General features: G+C 47.0%; 3 protein-coding genes across 5 annotated transcripts in view; 1 reads left to right on the top strand and 2 right to left on the bottom strand.

The window, feature by feature from the left end:
• The window catches only part of DPP8 (dipeptidyl peptidase 8), a 25439-nt gene extending 24357 nt beyond the window's left edge, over window positions 1–1082 (bottom strand). Inside the window, exon 1 of one of the 2 annotated variants that reach the window (XM_017830309.1) lies at window positions 1010–1082. In XM_017830309.1, coding sequence (XP_017685798.1) covers window positions 1010–1064 — 55 coding nt within the window. In that variant the 5' untranslated portion in view covers window positions 1065–1082. Of the gene's footprint in view, window positions 1–907; window positions 929–1009 lie in introns of those variants that run through there. The other variant, XM_017830312.1, reaches the window with a different exon arrangement.
• A 97-nt stretch (window positions 1083–1179) lies between these two features.
• On the top strand, window positions 1180–12347 carry HACD3 (3-hydroxyacyl-CoA dehydratase 3). The gene is made up of 11 exons (XM_017830241.1): window positions 1180–1298; window positions 2069–2111; window positions 3256–3329; window positions 5201–5365; window positions 6210–6261; window positions 6608–6718; window positions 7344–7471; window positions 7975–8087; window positions 8622–8728; window positions 9323–9454; window positions 10373–12347. The coding sequence occupies exons 1-11, from the start codon at window positions 1212–1214 to the stop codon at window positions 10447–10449; spliced, it is 1089 nt and encodes a 362-aa protein (XP_017685730.1). The 5' UTR covers window positions 1180–1211; the 3' UTR covers window positions 10450–12347.
• Window positions 12348–13066: 719 nt separating this feature from the next.
• On the bottom strand, window positions 13067–23021 carry VWA9 (von Willebrand factor A domain containing 9). 2 transcript variants are annotated; one of them, XM_017830240.1, is made up of 12 exons: window positions 22658–23021; window positions 21948–22217; window positions 20537–20644; window positions 18623–18778; window positions 17493–17611; window positions 16924–17066; window positions 15928–16020; window positions 15280–15424; window positions 14893–15026; window positions 14671–14789; window positions 14224–14289; window positions 13067–13329 (listed from the first exon to the last, which is right to left on the bottom strand). In XM_017830240.1, the coding sequence occupies exons 2-12, from the start codon at window positions 22167–22169 to the stop codon at window positions 13078–13080; spliced, it is 1557 nt and encodes a 518-aa protein (XP_017685729.1). In that variant the 5' UTR covers window positions 22170–22217; window positions 22658–23021; the 3' UTR covers window positions 13067–13077. The 2 variants fall into 2 exon arrangements, with proteins under 2 accessions (XP_017685729.1, XP_017685728.1); XM_017830239.1 differs by lacking the exon at window positions 22658–23021 and adding an exon at window positions 22382–22634.
• Between the last annotated feature and the right edge of the window lie 87 nt (window positions 23022–23108).

The following is a 23108-nucleotide window of genomic DNA, read 5'->3' as shown; positions in this document are numbered from 1 at the left end:
TGCTGCTGGAATGAGGATAGATTTGCTGCTGGAACGAGGATGGCCATGGGCAAAGGGCTCTTGTATGAGCTGCTGAGGGAGCAAGTGGCATCATTTTTGGAAGTATCACCATAATCAGTGCTGTCACTTTTTAGTCTTTTTATCACAGAATCATGGAATGGTTTGGGCTGGAAGGGACCTTAAAGCTCATCTCGTTCCAACCATGAGCAGGGACACCTTCCCCTAGCCCAGGTTGCTCCAAGCCCCATCCAACCTGGCCTTGGATACTTGCAGGGATGGGACACCCACAGCTTCCCTGGGCAGCCTGTGCCAGTGCTTGGAGGTCTTGGGGCATGTAATAATGGCAGTGTAGGAGTTTAAAGAGGTTGGAGCACACAGGATTGGCATTTTCTACATTTCTATCCTCCTCCCCTGGTCACGGCTGAGATGGGGTCGGTCTCTTCTCCCATGTAAGGATAGGACAAGAGGAACAGCCTCAAGTTGCACCAGGGTAGGTTTAGGTTGGATATTAGGAAAATTTCTTCATTGAAAGGGTTGTAAAGCATTGGAAAGAGCTGCCCAGGGCAGTGGTGGGGTCCCCATCCCCGGGGAGGATTTAAAAGCCATAGAGATGTGACACTTGCAGACATTTAGCAGATATCTTGTCAGTGCTGAGGGAACAGTTTACACTGACACACTAGTGCCCTCTTTCCAAGGACACTGTACTCTAAAACCCGCTGTGGGCTACTCGTTTACTTTGTTTTGATCAAGTTTCACACATTAAAAAACTGATAATGCTCTCTACATGTAATTTTTTTCCATGAACTTTTTAAGCATGAGTACCACTATAGGCAGTAATTCTTTTTACATATCTATCTATCTATCTATCTATCTATCTACATATATATACACACATATATGTACACACATATGTTACGTTGCTCCCAAACTCTCCTTAATTTCTCAATAAATTCCTCTTATTTTCCGCCTTATTCTCTCAACAAATGTAATCAAGAGCATGAAAATGCACCAAGCTTTCGGTTTGGGAGGGGTTTTCCAGCCGAAACGACGCTGCGATTCCCCATCACGGCAGGCTCAGAGCTCCGAGGGCTCTGAGGGCTCTGAGGGGGCTCGGCCGCCCCCGCCCCGCCCCGCGCGCAGGCGCAGCGGGCGCCGCCCCCGGCGGGCGCGCAGTGCGCAGGCGCGGGGAGCGCCCCCGGCGGTGCGGGACCATGGCGGGGCCCAGCCTGAGGCCGCACGTGCACTGGGCACAGCGGCACCGCCAGATCTTCCTCAGGGTGGAGCTCAGCGACGTGCGGGTACGGCGGGGGGACACCCCTGCGGGACACCCGGGGGGTGACACCTGGCGGGGAGGGGGGTGGCGGGTAAGGGACTCCCCTGCGGAGAGGGAGGACGCAGGGGGACAGCTGGGGGACACCCCCGTGAGGGGACACTCGGAGGGGGACAGCTGGGTAAGGACACCTGCGGGACACCCGGGGGGTGACACCTGCGGGACACCCGGGGGGTGACACCTGCGGGACAGCCGGCGGGAGGACACCTGGGGGACACCCCAGTGCGGGGACACCCAGAGAGGGACACCTGGAGGCACTTGCGGAGGGGGGACACCTGGGAGAGACTCACCTGCAAGGGGTGGGGGGGAGAGACTCACCTGGGGACCCCTGTGGGGAGATTCCCGAAGGGAGACACCTGGGAGCATCTGAGGGGGAGTGACACCTGGGGATACCCTGGAGGGACTCACCTGCAAGGAGCGGGGAAGACTCACCTGGGGACCTGCAGGGAGGGGGATACATGTGGGACACCCGGGGGGGGAGTCACTTGCAAGGGGGGAGACTCACCTGAGGGGACTCACCTGGGGACACACACCTGTGGGACCCTCGGGCAGACTCACCTGGGGATCTCCCCGGGGGCTGTCCCTGCCCACAGGCAGCAGCAGTGGTGAGGTCTGTGCTCAGGGTCCAGGGAGGGCTGTGCTGTTGTGGGGCGACAGGACCCCCATGGGTGGGTGGGTGGGTGCACTGACCCCCGTGGGCGTGGGAGCTGCCACCTAACACACATCCTCCCTCTGCAGAACCCGGACATCACCATCACCGACAATGTCCTGCACTTCAGAGGTAGGGGTTTCACTGGGGGGTGTCTCAGCCTGCCCCCTCCCTGCTGTCCCAGGTGTCCCCACCATGAGCTGCCTGGTCCCCATCCTGGCAGGAGCCTCCCTGACAGGCATGTTGGGACCTGTCAGGCTCCCACCCACAGCCCTCTGTGTTCCAGCCCTGGGAACTACATCAAGCCCTATCTTATCTAACAAGAAAACCCCAACCTCCCCATATTTAAATCCTAGTGGAATTTCCATATATCCTTCCTGTCCCTGGTCAGCCAAACCCCAGAGAGAACTCCTAGCAGCTTTTCCTTTCACAAAGACCTTGTGTGCAACTGTTATCGAGCCTCCACGTCAGGAACTAGGGCTCCATTTGGAAGGTAAAGCAGATCTTGCCCTCAAAGATGTTTTTTGGGCAGCTGGACAGCTGCACATTCCAGTACTGTGGAGCTGGTGCCGGTTGGCATGTTTGGATAGTGCTGTGGACCTGCTGTCACTGCTTTTATTGGGTTTTCTCTTTTATTTCTCTTGGATTTCTTTAAGATGCCTCATCCAGGAGCTGCTGCCTCCCCGGTGTGCTGCAGCCAGGCCATTTGATAGGGGGTGTTCCGCACCATCTTCACTTTGGGATCAGTTTACAGCGTGGAAGGGTGGGAATTAAACACAGTGCAGGGGTTTGGAGCCCTTCTGGGGACAAGACCAGTGTGGGAAATGAGGAATTACCTCATTTCCTGCTGTTGGGAGGGCCTCCCCACATCAATCCTACAAACCCAGCAGGCACCCCTCTCCCTGGGTGCTCTTTCACCAGTGCAGAGCCTGAATCCCCCAGGGCAGGAGATTTCAGCTGGATTTGAGTTAGCCATGAACAGCCTTTTGAATCCCTCTTTTGGGAATCTGACACTGCCTCCCTGCAGCAAGGACCCTTTTCCAGGGGTGCAGACTTACAGCAGCTTTAGCTGCCGACTCCTGCTCTGCCCCTTCAAGCCGCATTTTGGGCTCTTGGTGTCTTCCCCATTATCTTGTGGTTTCCTCTTATCTCCTAGCAAGGTGGGGGAAGTGCTGTGAAATAACTGCTGAATATTTCTGTGTGTGAAGCCTCCTGTGCAGGTGGGGTGTGTGGAACTGTCTGGGACCTTCACACTGACTTGATTCTTGTCTTTTAGCTCAGGGTCATGGTGCCAAAGGAGACAACATCTACGAATTTGAGATCGAGTTCCTTGAGCCTGTCGAGCCTAAAGTAGGTATTTTTACTTCTCTAACTCCTGAAAGGAAACTGGCTGTGTGCTGTGTCCATAATATGCCTTTTAGGTTTTCCTGCTGACTCCATAACTGTTGCAAACTCCAAGTTGCCTGTGGCATTCTTCCATCCCAGTGCTCAGCCACATTCCTGTCTTACTGCAAATCACCTTACTGGAGCTGGTGCTCCCATGGGTCAGCTCTAACAGACACAGGGCCTTGCTTGTATGGCTTGTTAAACAGCAGGTTTAAGTTTTTTTAAAGATTTAAAGCAGCAAAATAATGGGAGAATCCAGCAATGTGTTGTCTGATGCAACCCCGACTGGAGAGCAGGGGAACACTGTGCTGCAAAGTGTCAGTGTGATGTTTTATGGCTTCTTTTGCAGCTTTGACAAAAGGCAGAAAGTCATGAGAACTCATGTTTTCTGGCTTGTGCAGGTTTCTTAGGTTGTGAGACATTGTGGCTCCTGTTGCAGAAATGTTCCCCTAATCCCTGTTGCAGCCTGACAGGAGAGAGCTTGCCTGGAAGAGCCATCCCTCTGAGCTACTCACAGGTGGCTGGAAGGTCTGTCCTTGCCTCCCAGAGCTGTCAGGGAAAAGGAGAACTCTGGGCTGTGCTACCAGGGCAGGATTTGTGCTGCTTGTTCCAGGCTGACTTGGAGATAGAGCCACCATTGACCTCTGCTGCTCCAAAAGGGAGGAGATGCCAGAGGGTGAATTCCCAGGGTCTGCCACCAGGCAGCTTTGTGGTGTGGCTCCTGCCACCTGTGGGTGGCAGACAGTGAACAGCTCCTGGTTCCAGGGTCTGGCCACCACTTTGTCACCTGCCTGGCCCCCAGTGTGGGAGAGGTGCCTGTCACTGCCTGTGCTTGTCCCCTGTGCTGGCAGACGTGGGCTCTGCTGGGAGCCAGGCCTTGCCTCTGTAGAGCTGCCTCCTTCCAAAATTCTGTGAGTCACCATGAGTCACTGTGGGGGGACTGGAGGAGAACAGACTGAATTCTGTGCAACCACAGATGGTTGGGACTGGGAAGTATCACAGTCCAAGGTTTTCTCCTTTAGATTTGATGTGTACCATGAGTCCCCCTGGCTGGTGCCAGGCTGGCCAGCAGTGAGGTGGAGCCTCTGGCAGGCAAGGACGAAGCACAGCAGCTGTAAATTACAGCTGCAGCCTTCAGATGTCTGAGATGTCAGCCAGCCCTGACAGGGCAGTGCTGGGGCAACGTGCTCAGTTAAGGACACAGCTCCTGGCTCTGCTGCAGCACTTTCAGCTGGTCTGACAGGCAGTGCCACCCAGAGCAGCCTTGAGGTGCAGAGGGATGTGATGGGGGCAGCAAGGGTGGGCTCCAAGAGGACAATGCCATGGGCTGTAAGGCTGGAGAGGTCCTGGGCTGCCACTGTGCAGAGGGGTGACAATGACCACACCGTTGTCTCCAGGTGTTCCCTAAGGCTGTGAACTCTTCCTCTCACTGCAGCAGATGTCATGTGGGGTCCCCTGTTTCAAACACATCCCTGTGGCTGCTGGCAGTGTTGTTTTTACCTCTGGCTGGAAGAAGTGTGTGGCTCACAGCACTAAGGTCTAAAGCTGAGATTATGGGTTCTGCCTAGGAAGGCTGGCTCTGGGGTCTGTGGTGGGATGCAGTGGTGCTGTGCCATGAGCAGGCTTCCAAACTGCTCATCAAGTCCTGCAACCATCCCAGCTGCCATTTTCTACTAGGCTGCCCTTTGCTTCCATGCCTTGGCTGGCAGAGAGATGCTTGTGCTGCAGTTTGTGTCATCCCCGCCTCCTTGGTCAGGAGAACTGGGGTGTCAACTCGGTCTCAGAACTCGTTTCTTAGTCCTTCTGCTGATGTGAGCTCCTCTGTCTGCCCTCAGCCTGTGTGCAGGGTGACCCAGAGGCAGCTGAACATCACTGTGCAGAAGAAAGAGAGTAACTGGTGGGAGAGACTCACCAAGCAAGAGAAGCGGCCGCTGTTCCTGGCCCCCGACTTTGACCGCTGGCTGGACGAGTCGGACGCGGAAATGGAGCTGAAGGAGAAGGTCAGTCCTGTGGGCACCCGTGGCCTGTGCTGCCACTCACAAAGCAAGGGTAGCATTTCATACAGATCCTGTGTAGAATTGGTAAAGCTGCTCAAGCTGTAAGCAGGAATTCAGCAATAGGCACGTTTTGGTTGGAATTGGAACTGGGCGCTGTGTGCTGGCTCCTTGCCTTGCCCGGTGTCCTGATCCATAGGAGGATCATATCCCTGTGCCATGTGGAGCCCAGAGGAAACAGTCCCAGGCATTGCTTGTTCTGGGAAGCAGGATTTCTAAGGCTTTCCTGAGCCACTGGACAGGCCCTGCTGGTGCATTCCTACCACCTGCTGAGGTTGAGCAGCTCAGTGCAGCAGGGAGGTGCAGGACTGACTTGGGAGAGACTGGAACAGACCACATTCCTGAAAATCCCTTTTACAACAAACACTGCCCTGTTCCCCTCCACAGCCATGAGCTGGGAGCAGGGAGGGACACTGCAGTGCCAGGAACAGTGGGAAGGGCAGGCTGGGCTGGATGTTCTCAGTTCCCTTCAGGTCACTGGTGGGTCGTGTAAGAAACAACACACTAATAACTGAGAATTAACACAGAAAACAAAGGCTTCTTCAGCAAAAGCATCTAATTACCAGAACAAAACACACTGAAGACAGGATAACTGGTTAACACCCTCTGGCTTTTACAGTACCATAATTTCTGGATGATGAATGTGCTCTTTTATGCCAGTGAAAATTTATACCTTCTAGCAACTGGCTGCTCAGCTGAGTTTTAAACCCACTAGCTCTGCAGTAGTATGGTGAACAAATGACTTGCTAGGTACAGTAACAGTCTTTAAAACCTTATCCTTCTTTTTAAGGAAGAAGAAAAGATTAACAAAATGAAAATAGAATCCAGAGTCCCAAAAGACCGTAAGTAACTGTATCTTTTTAGTGAGTAAAGGGGTTTAGAAAGTTTGTCACTGAGATGAGAACCTCAGCTCTTAGGGAGCAGTTTGGAGTGGCTTGGCATATCTTGGAGGGGATCTTTGTATTGTGAGCTATTAGAAATTTAGTCAAAATGGACTGCAGTTCCTAAGGAATGTAAAAAATCTAATTAGCAGTAACTGAGTTCTATCAGATGGTAAAAGCAGGCAGAACCCTTTTACTCTGATCAACAGCTTCCCTTTTCCTTGTAAGCTTTATTCTCAGAAAGCCTGGTTTGCACAAGTGTTACCATTGTGCTCTGCTCAGCTGATGTGTTTATTGTTGATTTCAGCTTTCAAACACCTAAAGAAGGGATATTTGATCATGTATAATCTTGTGCAGTTTCTGGGATTCTCTTGGATTTTTGTGAACATGACAGTACGACTGTTCATCTTAGGAAAAGGCAAGTAATAAGCACTGTTTTGTTTACACTGGGGGTTTTGGGTTGGTTTTTAGTGTTGTTTTTAAGACTTTCTAAATAGCAAAATTTTAAGAGACATATTTAGGAACAAAACCATGAACACATTGCCAAAGAGCACAAGAAAAGCCTCTCAAAGGCCATCACAGTGTCAAGGGTAAAAAAACAGTGTCCTCTTCTAAATTAGAGCTGTGTACTTTGATGATGATATTTGTGCTCTGCCAGGATCACTCCTAAAGCAATCAGCTGGAACAAAATGTCTCTCTGACTGCAGTGCTGGTGCTTCTGAAAATGATCTGGGCAGAATATTTTGGTTTTGAAGCAAGAACAATCCATTCTGTTGAGGTACAGCACTCTTGCTTTTTTGGTAGAGTCATTACTGAAATCGCTCATGATCCTTCTGTGTGTGAAATGGAGCACTTGAGCAGAGTTTCTGGCCCAACTGCTGTGAGTTCAAGATAAGGCCTATAAAGAAGTTACATAATTATGCATCATGTTTGTTTCCAAATGCAGCCAGAATCCTGTTATCACAAGCTGTGCTGCTGCCCCAGCTTCCCAAGCATGGAAATTCATTTGTTCTCTAAAATGGTTGGCTTCCTGTGTCTTGCAGATTCCTTCTATGACACATTCCACACTATTTCTGACATGATGTATTTCTGTCAGACCCTGGCATTAATGGAGATCATGAATTCACTAATAGGACTGGTCAGATCCCCTCTGATACCTTCTGTTGTGCAGGTGATGTTTTAAAATTCTTCTCCTTGCTCTTATGTTTAAAGTAAATGCTTATTTTACACAAGTTTGAGACTTTACTAAAATAAGTGATACTTCACTGGCACTGGGCTAGAGGATTTATTATTCCAGAGGCAGGAATCCATGCTTCCCAGTCTTGGCTGTGGCAGGCTGTCTCCTTCCATCACCTAGCTAAGAGAGTGCAGGACAGCAAAGGCAAGAAGCTGATAAAAAAATACGTGATTTTGGTTTGGTGCCAGTGCCCTTTTTATCCTGGCTGTGGTGGTTGTGCATAAAAATGAGGGTGGATGATTTAAGGCTGGGTCCCTTGGATTGTGCCCAAATACAGAGCAAGATGCCCACTCATGAGAAGCAGGTCACAGCTCAGCTGCAGTCAGTTGTGTGCTCAGATGTGTGAAGAGTAGACATCTTGGGTGGTTCTAAAAGCAAGGACTTGCCCTTTCTCTTGATGAAGTGTGACTGTTCCTTAATTTGTTTTTCTCAAACAGATATTTGGAAGGAATTTTGTTTTGTTTGTTATCCTTGGAAGCCTGGAGGAAATGCAGAGCAAACCTGTGGTGTTCTTCATATTTTACTTCTGGAGTATCACTGAGCTGTTCAGGTCGGTGGGATTTGTCTCCTGGCAGTGTGCACAGAACAATGTGGTTGTTGCCAAGGACTCTGTAAAAAGAAGATTTTCATCTTTGTACTTTCTGGAAGGGTGGCATTAATGTCTTGGCCCCAGAGGGTAAAAAAAAGCTCCTTGAGTATGGATTGTCACAGCCTTCTTGGGTTGTTCCATCTGCCAAAAGCTGGGATAAGGCTGGAGACTAAAGTAATACTGCCCTGTTGCTTTTTATCTTGAGGGTTCTGTTGCTTTGAATTTCTGTTGTTAAATGAGATGTTTCTCTTGGAAAAGAAGTACTTTGAAAGGTTTATTAGGCAGACAGGCAGTTGCCTTCATCCATGCGTTCAGAATAATAATATGAGTTCTGTAAGCTTCCAAATAACTGTGTGTCCATGTCATCCATAGAGCAATGCTTTGAATATTCTTGTGCCATTTGGGAATGGTATTCACTACACAGTGTATATACACAAGACTAACTCTAGTAGCAGCTTCCATTTTAAACAGTGTCTGTTCCCCCCCTGGCTGTAGGTATCCCTATTACATGCTTTCCTGCATTGGAATTGAATGGAAACCACTGACCTGGCTCCGTTACACTGTCTGGATCCCTCTCTACCCCTTAGGGGGCTTGTCAGAAGGTATGTCCAGAAAAGACAGTTTAACAAATAAGGAATTCAAGGTGGGGCAAATAACTTTTTTTTTTTCCCCCTGGCTGCTGGACTTAAAAATAATAAAATAGAACAAGAGATACATAGATTTGCTTTGAGGAAGTGTTTTGTCTTTCATACTGAATCATTGCCTGTGCCTCTGTTCAAGCTCACAGATCTTCACATTACCTTGGCATTGCAGAGGACAGGCAGGGGCTCATGTTGTGTTGTAATTGTACCTGTCAGGACCCGTGTCTGGGAGGCAGGAGGAGGTTTGGGCATTGCCCAACACCAAGCAGGGGAAGGACTGTGCCTGTTTGGTTGCTGTGGGTATTTGTGGATGGTAAATGCTGCTGGCACAGGCCCTGGGGCTGCAGCTGGGTGTGGGAGCAGTGTCTCACCAGGCAGGTTCACTGCTGCACTGCCTCAGCTGCTTCCCACCACACTGCACCTTGAACAGCCTCAAAACTGCTGCAATTAATGAGAGCGAGCAAATAAGAAGGGAATAGCCTGAAATAGGTGGTGTGGGCTGGGTAATTGTATATTTTATCTGTGTTTGATGATGATGGTGACCTTTGCTTTCAGCTGTCTGCATCGTCCAATCCATCCCAATCTTCAGTGAAACAGGGAAATTTAGTCTGGGATTGCCAAACCCACTGAATGTCACAATCCAGTTCCCATTTGTGCTTCAAATATATCTTATAGCCCTGTTTTTAGGTAAGTATTTAGTTGTGTTTCTCACTATGGAAATATAAAGGCCAGTTCCCCCTGAATAAGTAGATTTTTCAAAGAAAATTAAATTCCTGCATCTTGGGGACCATGGCAACACAAAACTGCTTGAGGTTAAGCATTATCCTTGTGGCTTGTTCATGTAAATTTGTCAGTGATGAAGGGGAACTGATTAGCCCTTCATGAAGGAGACCTTGGCAACAAATTATCAGCATTAACTTGGGTTAAAAGAATAATTTTTACATGTATTTATAACCTTAGAGTACTTAGTTTCACCTTTCACGTGGTATTTGAGCTTTGCAATGATTTAGTGGAAATCTAAACATAATTTCAAATTAAAGCAATTCAGTTAAACATTGCAGTGTAATAACAACTGTAACATGAAGTCATGTTTTTCCAGGAAACAATACAAAAGGTTCTTTAAATAGTGCACTTAAAGAAGAAAGGTGTTTGTTACATACTTGGTTTCTGGTGTTACACTTTTAAACACAATTTAACTTTGTTGTAGGCACACCCAGCACTCTGGGTATCCACAGCTCTCTAGAGGCTAACCTGGAATTTTAAACTGAGCTTTCACTAGATTTCTCCCCTTAAGACATTGCTTAAAGCCAACCTTTAATCGAGTTTCACTCCGAAATACCTGTTTCATCCTCCACAGCTCTGCACAGTGGGTGTCACAAGGTGACAAACCAACCTTCTGAGCAGCCAAACCAAACAGCCTGTGCAGCAACTCCTTCCTCACCCAGCAAAACAACACTTGCATTAGCTTTCAGTGCTACACACACCCTTAAAAAATTTATTTCTTTCTGTGGTGGTTTGGTTGGTTGGTTTCTGTTATTGTTTTTTTTTTTTTTAATCTGGTAGCATTAAAATGATGTCCTACCTAAACGCTCGGTTCTTTTCCAGGGATATTTGTAAACTTCCGTCACCTCTACAAGCAAAGGAAACAGCACCTTGGACCAAAGAAGAGGAAGATGAAGTGAGGGAGGACTGCAATGCTTTCTTGTCTCACTTGATGACAAGATAAGCCTTCAATTCTTATGGTTTTACCCTCTGTAATGTAAAGAATTTTGTAAAAATGAAATGACCACGCTAGATTTCATGATTTCATAGTGAATTCAGGTAACATTTCCATATCCTGGATTTTGTTCCCTTTCCATCACCTGTGCATGGCATTTACCATTGAACAGTTAAACAAACTTGTATCCTGTCAACCAGCATATTAGAAAGAAATCCTATTATCTGCATATGAAATGCTTATAATCAGTGGAGCAGCACTAAATAGAAATAGTGTTTATCTTTTAATTGGAGATTTGCTCTTTCAATATTGCATGCAGATAGGGCTTCTGAGGCTGGGATATGCCCTCAGCTGGCCTGTGCTGTTCCTGGGATGCATCTTGCTGGCAGGAGGAGCACAGTCTGAGACCACTGTGAACAGTGTCTGGGTGTTTATCAACCACTGGGGTAAACTTGCTCAGCACATACCCCCCCTTTTCTTCTGCAGGATTAAAACTGGAAGTAGCTAATGCTGACTTCAGTGCTATCACTTAGCCTGTTTCTAGTTCAGCCTTAACAGAATAGAGTGCTGTGTGGACCTGTATTCCTGTAGCTACACATCCTATCCAGTCCTGAGGAAAAGGAAGCTGCCCCTCTGAGGCAGAAATGCTTTCCTGGTTGGCAAAGCAAGCACTGAAACAGAGCAAAATAAGGAAACATAGGTACCAGCTTTCTCCTGGCATGGGAACCCCAAAGAACTCCATCCCACCCAAAGGGAAAACGTGGAACTGTCGTGGGAGATGGGGCTCCACTGGTGGATCCTGGCAGTGCTGTGGCTCCTGTATTTATGGCCTTGAGCAAGGCAGCAAAATTGTTTTTCTACTTCCATTTAGGGCTGCAGCAGAGAGGTTGGTGTGTCTGATTTGACTGGCCCCTGGTGGGATGGAGCAGTGGGTCAAATAAACTCTATTATTGAGATAGCACAGATCAAACCTCAGTAAGGGAGATCCCACACGGGGTCCGAAGGACCCTTTTTTCTGTGCTTGTTAAACAACAGCAAGAACACAACAAAAGAGAAGCTCCCCCCACACTGCAGTTCATCACTGTCTCACCTGGAAGCCTTTGTTTCAGTTGACTTTATTTCAGGATGCCCCTCACCCCGAGCCTTCCATAGCTGATCCCAGATCCCTCTGGCCTCCTTAATCCAGTTCAGAGGTGTACAGAAAGTTTACTCTAAATTGTACTGTGGTTATGAACAGGTTGTTTCCCAACTGCCACTGCCCCAGGGCACTGCAAAGCAATGCCAGCAGTCCACATTAGCTTAGTGCCATGTTACTGGTTGTCTTTTTCTACTGTAAAACCATAGGAATCCTCCAGAAAAATTATTTTCTATACAAAAAGTAACAAACAGCGTAATGTTTGTGATATGGACCCAGTGATTGTTACTGTAAAGGAAAGGAAACTGTTATAAGGAGACTTTAACAAAGAACCAGTTCAAGCTCCACGCTGCACTTCACAAATTGTGTTCTCTCAAAAGAGGTGTAATCCAAGTTCTCTTTGGGGATACTCCAGACTCCCACTCATAGGAGAGCACAGCTGACTTTACTCAGGAGAGCTGAGCACTACTTACACAATCTTTCACTTAGCACACACTGTACCTATGTTTGAAGTATGTCAAAGGATTGAACTAGCTGAGCAACAGAACAGCAAGGATCACTTTCATACTTCCATTTTCTCCTCTGGGCATTTAAACTTCTGTTATGAAATCCTTATGTATCCATCAGTGAAACTGTGGTACCTAGTGCAGGCTGTCATGGATCTTACACTACTGAACTTTAGTCCTTCAGCAAGAATGTGTTTCTATTAATAAAGATTTACAACCAAATTTTGCTTTCCTTCAGTTGTTCCTTCCCTGCACACGAGGAGTTGTATAATTTGGTATTTGACATGTGATAAAGAGCTGCAAGCAGAGCCTTCGCCAGGTTAGTGTTTTAGGCCACACAGCCTGGTTGCTCTGAAAACGGAAAAAAATCCAACTGAAATTTTCCTGAAGAATTGCTCTTTATTAATATTATGCAAATAAAAAAACTGTCCCCCAAGATTAAGTTACTTTCACAGGCATAAGCACTGCAGTGCCAGTGATAACACTCGCTCTGGCAGTACAGGCTGGCTGTCAGGCTGGGTATAAAACCAGGGCCAACACCCCGAAATCAGCTGACTCTGATCTTGCTTTCCACATGTTTTCTTTGGACTGATGAAGTTTTATAAAGTGGAGTAGCTGCCTTTTAGGATACTCTTACCAGCGAGTTCAGTTACGTAGTAACTGCATTTGGGAGAGGCCAAAAGCCACGAGCTGCCCCAAACGGCATTTTTTTACTGAATAACTTCCACCCGTCATCCAACACCATAACTGGCCTTGGGACACTTTCCCCAGTTTCCAGGTCTGACTAAAGCCACCACGAACTCGCTACGTTTGTTTAGAGAGCACTGATGCAAAATCCCCCCTTGGATAGGAAGTTCTCCAAACAGTAATTAAACAGCCCTAAAAAGTAAACAGGACAAGAAAATCAGAACCACTCGAGCCTCAGCCTGGAGAAGCTCCCGAAATGGAGGCTTCACATCCTCTCAGTGCTGCTGCTGGAAAAGTCTGTCTGCAGAGGGGCAATGTTGTGGTCGTAGGCGGCGTATTCCGAGGCTCCGGTGCTCGCCACCTTGAGCTGCTGTGCCGCGTGGGTGAGCTGGAAGGCGGCGTCGGGGTGGGCGGTGTCGGGGAGGAGGGTGCACTCCCTCTCCAGCATGTCCGCCACGCCCTTCAGCAGCTCCAGGAACCCGAAGGCCAGCGCTGCCTTCCGCAAACGGTTCAGCTCCTGCAAGCACAGAGACTCCCTTTTAACGCCGCTCCGAGCCTTTATGTGAAACGTGGTTTTCCTTCTTTTTCTTTGAAGGTGATGGTTACTCACAGCTCGGCTGCTGGAAACTGCCCAGCTGCTCACGAGGTGAGAAATGCTTCAAAAAAAAGGGCTGAGGATGATCACAGTGGCACGACTAAACAGTTGGATTTCCCTTGATCCTTTCCTAAAAATCCCCCCTTCTCCCCTCTGTGCATTCAGTTACTTTGTCTGTCCCAGCAGGGCTCCAGCTGAGGCTTCACTGACTGACCGACTGCTGCCTTGAACCAGCGTCCACATAAAATGTGGATATATTGATTTTTCTTCACTGTAAACTGACAGTGCTTATGTGCACTTAGAAGGGTATTCATTCCTCATGTCTCTGAGGGCTACAATACTAAACTGCTTCAGCACTAAGCTTGCAAGAGGGACAATAACTTCCAGCTACAGTCCAGTTATGGATTACTGTGATGTGGCCAAATGGGCCTGGAATTTTGTCTTTCTCTGCTTCAGTTGTAGACAAAATATGAGAGACATTTTCAGACTCAGAATGACACCTGTGTTCCTATTTCTGTCTGATCCTCCAGCTTATTTCTACCTGGACAAGAGCATGAAATCTGTAAAGAAGTTCACTGTGGAAGGAGCAGGGGGCACGAGGGACACCTGTAAACATGACATGTCTGTGCCACCCTGACAGAGAATATGGTGGCACAGAAACCAGACCCTATAAAATGACTCAGGATGTCTCCTTTGCAGAGCATCTGTGTTCTTACAGCCCTACAAGCCTGCACAGAACATCCCACAGTCACAGACACTGTGGTTTCTCTGTTAAATGCATGGGTCAAACCTGGGCCAACCTGCAATGTTACTCACTTTATAGAAGGTCTGAGTTTTTTCAGGGAGTTTCCTTGCATTTCTCAAGATCTTCTGTACATCTGTCTGCAGAAAAGAGGGGGAAAAAAAGTACAAAAATCTTGGCAACTTCTGGGGAAAGCTGCAGGAAAAAAAACTCAACTCTTTATTGATAAATTATTCTGGCTATTGACACATTGCAGCTCACAAAGGCTGAAGCAGAAATGGTAATTATACTAAATCCAATAAACCAAGCAAGATGCTACACTGGAGACAGAGCTTTCATGAAACAAGCTATGCTTTCTGATTGCATTTTAATCAGGACACTGTGAAGAGGCAGTGTTCATAAAAATGAAAGAAAAGCAATAAAGCAATTACCTTAAACAGATAGGACACACACAGACCCCACTTTCCTGCTAAGATGGCCACTGCTGCTCAAAGTGAAGCACCAAACCCTCATCATTTTACCTGGAGGCCACTTGGTTTAATCCAGACTGTGACATTCTGGGCGTAGCTGCGCTTGTTCTTGGGCTGCAAGGGGAAAGGGCTCTTGTTGTCATCCTCCCCATAAGGATTTTCTTTTGCATCTGGGAGAAAAAGAAAACAAACAGGCTTAGCTACTAAGATTTGGCAAAATCATGCACAGCACACTGACTGTGTCAGAGTTACTCAAAGGAGTGCGAGCAGTACCTGAAATGGGGCCAAGCTGTGCCATCTTCCCCAGCCATGGCAGGGGCTCAGGACCAGGCTCAAAGAGTGACATCATGAGGTTTGATTTCTTCTTGCTATCAGCTTGTGAATAAAGCATTCCATACCACTCTGGCCTATGGAAAAGAGCAAAGCCCCAAAGGCTGAAAATCTTCCACCCCTGTGCCTAGAGTTTGCCTCCCTCTCACTGTGTGGGGGCTCAGAGTTTTGCAATTTGTACTGGCAGAAACATCTCTGTGATTAGAAATCCACAGCTTTGTCTGGCAGTGCAGAGTTCTGCACAGAACACAGATATAAATAACATAATTTATAAATAAAGCACAAATGAGCAAAGGAAGAGATTTTTCAGGCAGACATCCAGCTCCATACCCCAACTGGACGACAGCCACCATGCCTTCCACTTTGAGGCTGCCATGTAATAAAACACAGAAGTTGGGGATTTTCCCAGCAATCTGATTTGCTGAATTCTCATCTTCGGTGTCATCTGTGATCCCAGGTCCCACCTCATCCCCTTCTGGGGAAGAATAAAGACAAACAAAGAGAAAACATAAGAATAAATTCAAACACACCAGTTCTCTTCCCATGACACCACCCTTTACTGTCTGCATGCAAGAGTTAATTAATACTTTTGTAGAACTAACAGCTGCTAAATGAACTGTTTGGGCAAAGTGGCACAATAATGATACATAAATATTCCACTGCATTGTACTCACAGGCATTAAATATTCATCTTGCACCACGTATTTCATGGCTCATTATTATTTTTAGCTTTAAGTTTAGCATGTTCTACAAACAATGATGCTTTAAGGACCCTGGTCCCTCTATGAACTTCCCAAAGAACACAGTATTCAAAATAAGAAACCTTGTGTTCAAGGTTTTAATTTTAATGTAAGCACACAAACTTGACATCTGGCATTTTGATAAAGCACGAAATCTGTGCTTTTAGTCTAAACCCCCACAGACATTACAAGAGAAGCCTGAGGTAGTTTTTTGCTGAAAAAAACCAAACCTGCTCACCTCTGTTAAGTGCAATGGGCAGTACCAAGTGTCTGGACAAGACAGGAGGGCTGGAAATGTCAGCTATGTCTACAAACCCAACAATTTCTAGATCTGGGGGGAGACAACAGGTTTAAGTCAGATTTGGAAACAGCTGAAATGGATGGAGTCAATTTAACACCAGTTCTTACATCACTGTTTTCTGAAGCAATGAGGCAGCACAGAGAACCCAAACCTCAGCTGGGGTCTCTGAATGTTAATAACCATTCACAATACCATGACTTTTTAAGATAAAAACATAACTTCCATCACACACAGCTGCCCACGAGCTGTGCTGCTTGACAAATACAGGATTGTGGACATTGACTTTTACACTGTAACAACCCACTCCTGTTTTAGAAATGTCAAAGGAGAGGAAAGAAATACCTGCTGCTCATGGGAGCAGTGTCCACTCGTGGGAGGGCTGAGAAAGGTTTTTCTTGGCACAGTTGTTTTTTAAAATAATCTACTATTGGTAAGAAGTGCCAGGATGACAGAGAACCTAAATCTCATAAATCTCAACTTGTGCTGCCTCACCACTTCCTCCTGACTCCACTTCTAATGGATTCCTCAAAGAAACCTCCAGAAAGATGCTGCTTTGTCTCACCTGATCCTGCAGATTCTTTCTGGTAAAGGCAACTCTAATACAAAATGCAGCCCCTTCTTCCACACATCTCTCCTGTCTCCCATGAAGCTTATGAGGGTGTTCATGGAAAGCAGCCTGTGGCTGTGTTCCAGTCTCTGCCTCTAAAAACTGGCACCCTGAGCTCTGCAAGTGCCTCTGCCCCACTCCAGCCCTTTCACCAGGCACTCATGGATGAAAGAGGATGATGTTCTTGTCCCCACATCCCCAAACATTACACAGTCAGCGAGTGATAATTGCAGAGAAAATGTGGATGAAACAGTAACTACACAGCTGGCAGTGAAAAGGCAGAAATCAAATGGGTTTAAGTCAGAAAGCAATCAAAGGTTTGTTACCTGTATTAATTGCTTTAGGAATGGGGTCTATCTCCTCATCTATAATGAAAGGCTCAGGTCTGGGAAATACTTGCACATCAGATGCTAAGTGGCCACACTTGAGAACAGCATGGAATGGTGTATAAGCCAGGTCTATCAGCTTTCTAGAACACAAACACTTATTAAGGAAAACATAAAACATACCAAATGGAAATTATTTGTCTGAAGCACACTAACTTAGGTCCCAAACCTTTTTTTAAGCTACAGTTAATTTAACAGTTCTAGTGTTGCTAAATTATGGAACAGAGCAGCACATTATCACACTGATGGCAAATGAGCAATAGCTGTGGAAATTACTGTGTTCTGTCTGCCAAGCTTAAACAACTGCTATGGTTTGGTTACACAATAATTAAAATAAATATTGACCTTAATCAGTGAAGGTTAAGATGAAAATACAGGTAACAAGAACATAAAATAAAAGGAAAAAGAAGTTTAATTAGAACATCTCATATCACCAGATTTCTTATTGTATTTGTTTTCCTTTAGAGATACTAACTGGAAACCTTCCCAAAGGCCTATTATCTACTAACCCAAACATTGACTGCACATTCTTCAGGCACAGGGGGCCATCAATGGTGAAAATCTGCCCTTCCCCATTGTTTAAATCAATGAGCCTTTCCAGGCAGTCCAAGGAATCTGTGCTTTGAAGCTGTAAAAAAACAAGGGGAAATATTTTTGTTGAGTGTTCTTTTTCCTCTCTTTTTTATTAACCAGTATGTTTTAGGAAAATATACACACCACAGCAAAAAGCATTTGATTGGATGCTCTCCTGATTTTTTGTTATCTAACTCCTTTCAAAATAAAGCAACATTCTTGGTCTCCCAGGTAATGTTCTCTTATTACTTATCAGAAATAGAAAATTTATTTTAAACATTTTCCCAGTTATCCTGATGTGTAAAAAACACTTCAATCCATCAATTTAATCAGAAGGATCATCCTTGACAAGAGACCTTGAAGCTGAGATATTTATTTGATGCCTAAGCAGAAAATCCTTCTGTGATGGACACAAGAATATTGGTGTCAGGTCAAAAGCAATGCTATTAATAAAACCTTTTCTAAGGAACCTTAGTCAAATAGGCTTCTTTTTAAACATTGTTTATTCAGCAGAATTCTAACTCCTGTGGAGATTTTTAAAGCTGGTATTCAGATTTGCAAGAGAAAAGTAAGGGAAAGAAAACCAACACTTTTCCTTCGAAACTAAGGGAAGCTGGTTTGAACAGTGGCTTGGAGACTTCACTTTTGCTCTCTCACATTTCCACATAAAGCTATTATATTTTAAGAGTTGAGCATCTTTACAACAGAATTCATTTAGTCAAGAATTTAACTGTAGGTTAAGAAAACCCCACAAAAGCATTCAGTGTAATTAATGCAGTAATGGTAACAACATAAGCAGATAAATTAAAATTGCCTGATATTCCCCAGGGGGAAACTGGCATGATTTATAAAGATTACTATAATAATGCAGCAGTAGTAGATAATAACAGTGCAATAATAAACTTCTTAGCAGTCACACTTCAGCCAACAACTAACACTGGAATGTCAAGCACACTTCAAGCACAAGAACATCCAAGGGTGTTTTGTGCCACCCTGGTTGTTAATTCAGAAAAAACCAACAGTTATCCCACACAACAGAGCAGAAGGAAGGTATTAAGGACATCACCTCTTCCAGGTTGGCCATGCACATGACGTAGAGCTTGGACGGGAAGGGGAAGGGCAGCGGGAAGCGGTTGCTGTCGCTGCGCTGGTTGTGCGTGGCCAGGGAGTGGCGCAGGGAGCCGCGGCCGATGCCCAGGCAGCCGTCGGTGACAAGGACAACCTGGGGGGACAGCACGGGGGAGAATTCCTGTCTGCAGGGGGCAACGAACACCAAAACATCGCAGCAGCCTTCCTGCAGCGCATGATCCTGCAGGGAAAAACCCCACTCCCATCGGGATTCCCTCCGCCGGGCTGAGGGAAGGACCGCGAGTAAAATTCCCAGAAAACAGAAGATTGAACCATCCTGATTCAAACTGTGCATGGCAAATATGCATTTCCTTGTCCTTAGGCAACTGCACTAGAATTTAAATTCCATAAATTTCATTTCTAAGTGTACATCAGAAGCACAAGTGCCAAAAAAAGCAGCCTGATGCTGATGGACTCAAGGATTCCAGGCTTATTTCCAGGTGGAAGATAAAGCCCAGTTCTCCTGCAGAATCTGGAGGGCAACTCGACTTCCGCTCCAAGCCACAGAAACCATAAAAAAGTAGTATTAATTATCTTTGCTCTTTGCAAACACAGCTGCAGTTTGCTCAGAACTATTAGAGCAAAAATACACATTTTTCTATTGAGTTGCACATCACAGTCAATCCTTGTGGGAACCTGCACTAAGAGGTTACACTGAATAATGGGATAATTTACACTCAGCTGAGACACTGAGCAGTGAAAGAGCTGCTCCTTCAGCACTGCACAGCAACAGCAGGCTGGGAGGTGAGGAAAATCAAATCCAATCCAAACTCAATGTGTATTTGCTACATCCAGATTTGTATCCTCTCCCCATCCTCAGTCTCTCTCTCTCTCTCTCCAGTCTCCTCAGTTCCCATCTGAACTGTTGCTCACCAGTGATGTTTTCCTCCAGTCCAAGACCCCTGACAGCCCATTCCCCACTGCCTTTCATCACCCCCCCACCACCTGAAGTGCCAGGAAAATGAGCCCTGACACAAATGAGAGACCAAATTGTTGAGGTTTAATCTCTGTTTGGTTTTTACACCTTTCTAGTTCTTTGCTCTGAATGTCTGCTGTTCCCAGGGGCCTTTTATCAGTGTTGGATTGTGAAGTACTACCCAACCCATAAACCTCTATCCTTTTTCTCCTTAAGGAATGTTGGTTGAGGCATCTTCCCAGCTCACTGAGCTGCTAAATTACTGAACTTACATCAAGTGTCTCAGAAAACTGAGGGTTAAAAGCAAACTTTGCCATAAGAGGCAGCAAATCTGGAAGGCTGAGAGCTCTGAGGGCTGGCTGGAGTGTGTGAGCAGCTGCAAGTCAAATGACTCATTTGGGAAAGAAGTCAGATCAAAACACACTCAGCACAGTCCCACACTGGTGGTTGAGACCTGGAACTGCTACAAGCCCTGGAAACCATCAGGTATTGGGGAAGGAAGGTTCTTGAATGTGTGACTGCACCCCTTCCACCCTGAGTGAGGCTCCTGGGCCAGCAGAGTGCACCCAGACCAAATGCCAAACCTGCACAATGGTGCTCCTGGGCCACATTTTATAACCCACTGCACAACAACACCACACTGGACAGGAAACAGCCTAGTTTTTACTGCTGAATATTTAAATAAACATCACCTTCTGTTCCCATTCCAGATCTATCCAAAACACTAATTCTTTGTGGGTCTGTAGCACAGGCATGTCTGAGAGCATTCAGAGTTTTCAAATTATATTTACATTTCTAATGCAACTCACAGGGATAGAATCACAGAATCATGGAATGGTTTGGGTTGGAAGGGACCTTAAAGATCATCCAGTTCCAATCCCCCTGCAGGGAAAACTAAGGATGCACTGGATGCTACAAACAGTGAAATCAGTGTACCTGACATGGAATTGCTGCCCCCCATTCCTGCTGGACAATGTTGCAAACCCCCAGCAGTGCTGACTCCAGGCAGGTTTTGTCATAATCATCCATGTTACTCAGGGCTTCCTGCAAAGACAAACGCCACTGTCATTCCTGGGGGGAATATTCCTCCCAGGAGACACACACCAGTCACTCCTGGCTCTTGGTGAGTCAGGATGTTTGTTCTGCATGGTCACACAACTGCACTGTTACACAAAGGGAAAGAAAGGTGTAAAGAAATGATGAATGAAACCATGAGACAATGACAGCTGACTCTGAAAGAATTATAATATTATAAACAGAGCTCCCCAAGAGAAAAAAAAAATCCTTTGTATGTCTCAAAGAAACAGAAAAGTCAAAATCTGAAGCAAAGTCTAACAAGAAACATTTAGCTGAGAAAATCCTCACAGGTGTCAGAGCAGCTACAGCCTCTCAGAGGTTCAGAAAGGAGAGAACTCTCATGAGGAATTTGTCTCACAAAAACGCTTTGGCAGAGAGAGTAACAAACCCCAAACCTTCCATCTGCATCCATAAACCAGCTTTTCTCCTTGAAGTGAAAGCCTCACACTTAACACAGGGTGCAGCTGTGAGATGAACCTGCTAAAGGAGCCTGGCCGGGTTCTTGGCTTTCAGAATTCCTCAAATGAACACCTTAGGGAGGTGAAAACAAGTCAGAGAGGATGCCCTGGCACTCTAACACTGCTCTAAATCTGCAAACAGAACAGAGAACTTCTTTGAAAATCTGTTTGTCCCACAATGGACAATCCTAAACCATGGTGCCCTGTGACAGCAATGTGTCATTTCCTCCTGATATTAGGTATGATAACAAGATATATATGTACAATTTTTACTGCATTCAGAGGCTTTTAGTGTCTTACTGCAGTCATGGGAAACTTCCCTCTTGGATTTCCTCCCTTTCACTTCCTCCTCCCAACTTCCCATCACATCTGTGAGGCCTAAAATCACTTATTCTCATCCCTGCCCCGCTTCAACTGCTACACACCCCCAAAAGCACCTTCTCTCTGCCAAATCACCTGACTTTCTCAATGGTCCTGTCACCAGGACATCATCCCGTGCCATTTATCATGAGCAAAACCACAGGAACATCAGACAACCAGTTTTAGAGCTTTGAGGCAGCTCTTTCCTCTGTTTAACTCCATCCCCACTTTTAAGTTAACTGGCCACACTCCTGGGCTCGCCCGCAAAACAGCAAAATGTTTCAAACCCGCTGATTTCCCCTACACTTAAATAACGACAAAACACTCCATTCAAGATGTCGTGCACAGGATGACACCACAACACACAATTTCTCTCCCGATTGCTGGTGAAATTGGCTGATTTTGGTTTAAAATGCTGAGGGTTTCCCGCTGTTGTGTTGCACCCTCCCTACCTGCAGTGTGTTGTAGTCCCTCGTAAAGGGCACCATCAGCTCCCAGAGCGATGAGAACACCACGAGGGCCGTGAACTCCAGCTTGTAGTTGGTGGCCATGTGCTCGAAGAGCATGGTGAGCCCGTGGGCCGCCAGGTGCTTGCGCTGATACTCCTCGGAGCCCTCCACGGCCACGGGCCGGGTCATGGACAGGGACACGTCCATCACCACCACCGTGGGCATGGCGAGCTGCTCCTCCCGCTGCCCTCACGGAGAACCGCGATCACCCGCCTGCAAGGGAGGAAAAGGCACAAATCCTTATCAAAGTTACGGAGAGATCACTGAAGGTGCCGAGCTGGGAGGGGCCCACGGAGACCACTCAACTCTTAACCCCAGGAGTCACACGCAGGAGGCAGCTCGCCCTCACACTGACCCCGGGGAGAAGCGACAATTACCCTTGTCCCCCGAAACACTTCGCCCAAAACGTGGGATTTGGCTCAGATTCAGTGGGTCACACACAGCTCATCCCGCCGGGGGTAAAGGAAGGCCCGGACACGGCGGGAGCTGAGCCGCGCTAAGGGGAGCAGTCCCGGCGCTCCGGGAGCCGCCCAGCAGGCAGCCAGCGCTCCCTACCACCCTTTCCCGCTCCGCAGGGCCGCTCCCGGAGATTCCCGGGATGTTAGGGGGGAGCGGAGAGAGGCGCGCGGGGGAAGGGAATTGGTGTTGCTCACCCTGGGCCCGCCGCGCCGCCATGGGTCCGACACGGAAAACGTCCCCCCGGAACGCGCGGCGCGGGCGGGAAGGGCCGGGGCTCAAGCGGGAAGCGTTCTGTTGGATGTCGGAGTTGTGGGAATGCGGTGCCGCTGTAAAAATGACGCTGTGCATGGAGAAGGGGTTAGGGATAAGCAATCCCGGCTGGGCAGTGGGCCTCCTTCTCCCAGCTGTGGGAGTGAAGGACGGGGGAAGGGAATAAATGCCATTGCAAAGTGGGGATGTGCCCCTGGAGCTGTGCGTTCAGACAGCGGTTTGCTTTAATACTATCATGGAATCATGGGATCATTCAAGTTGGAAAAGACCTCTAAGATCATCGTGTCCAACCGCTCCCCCAGCACTGCCAAAGCCACCCCTATTCCAAGTGCCACATCTACATGGCTTTTAAATCCCTCCAGGGATAGAGACTCC

Source organism: Lepidothrix coronata, unplaced genomic scaffold (assembly GCF_001604755.1).
Source record: "Lepidothrix coronata isolate B3197 unplaced genomic scaffold, Lepidothrix_coronata-1.0 Scaffold176, whole genome shotgun sequence".
Lineage (NCBI taxonomy): Eukaryota > Metazoa > Chordata > Aves > Passeriformes > Pipridae > Lepidothrix > Lepidothrix coronata.
Note: the sequence above shows the minus strand (reverse complement) of the source record. Positions and strands in the feature narration are given on the sequence as shown.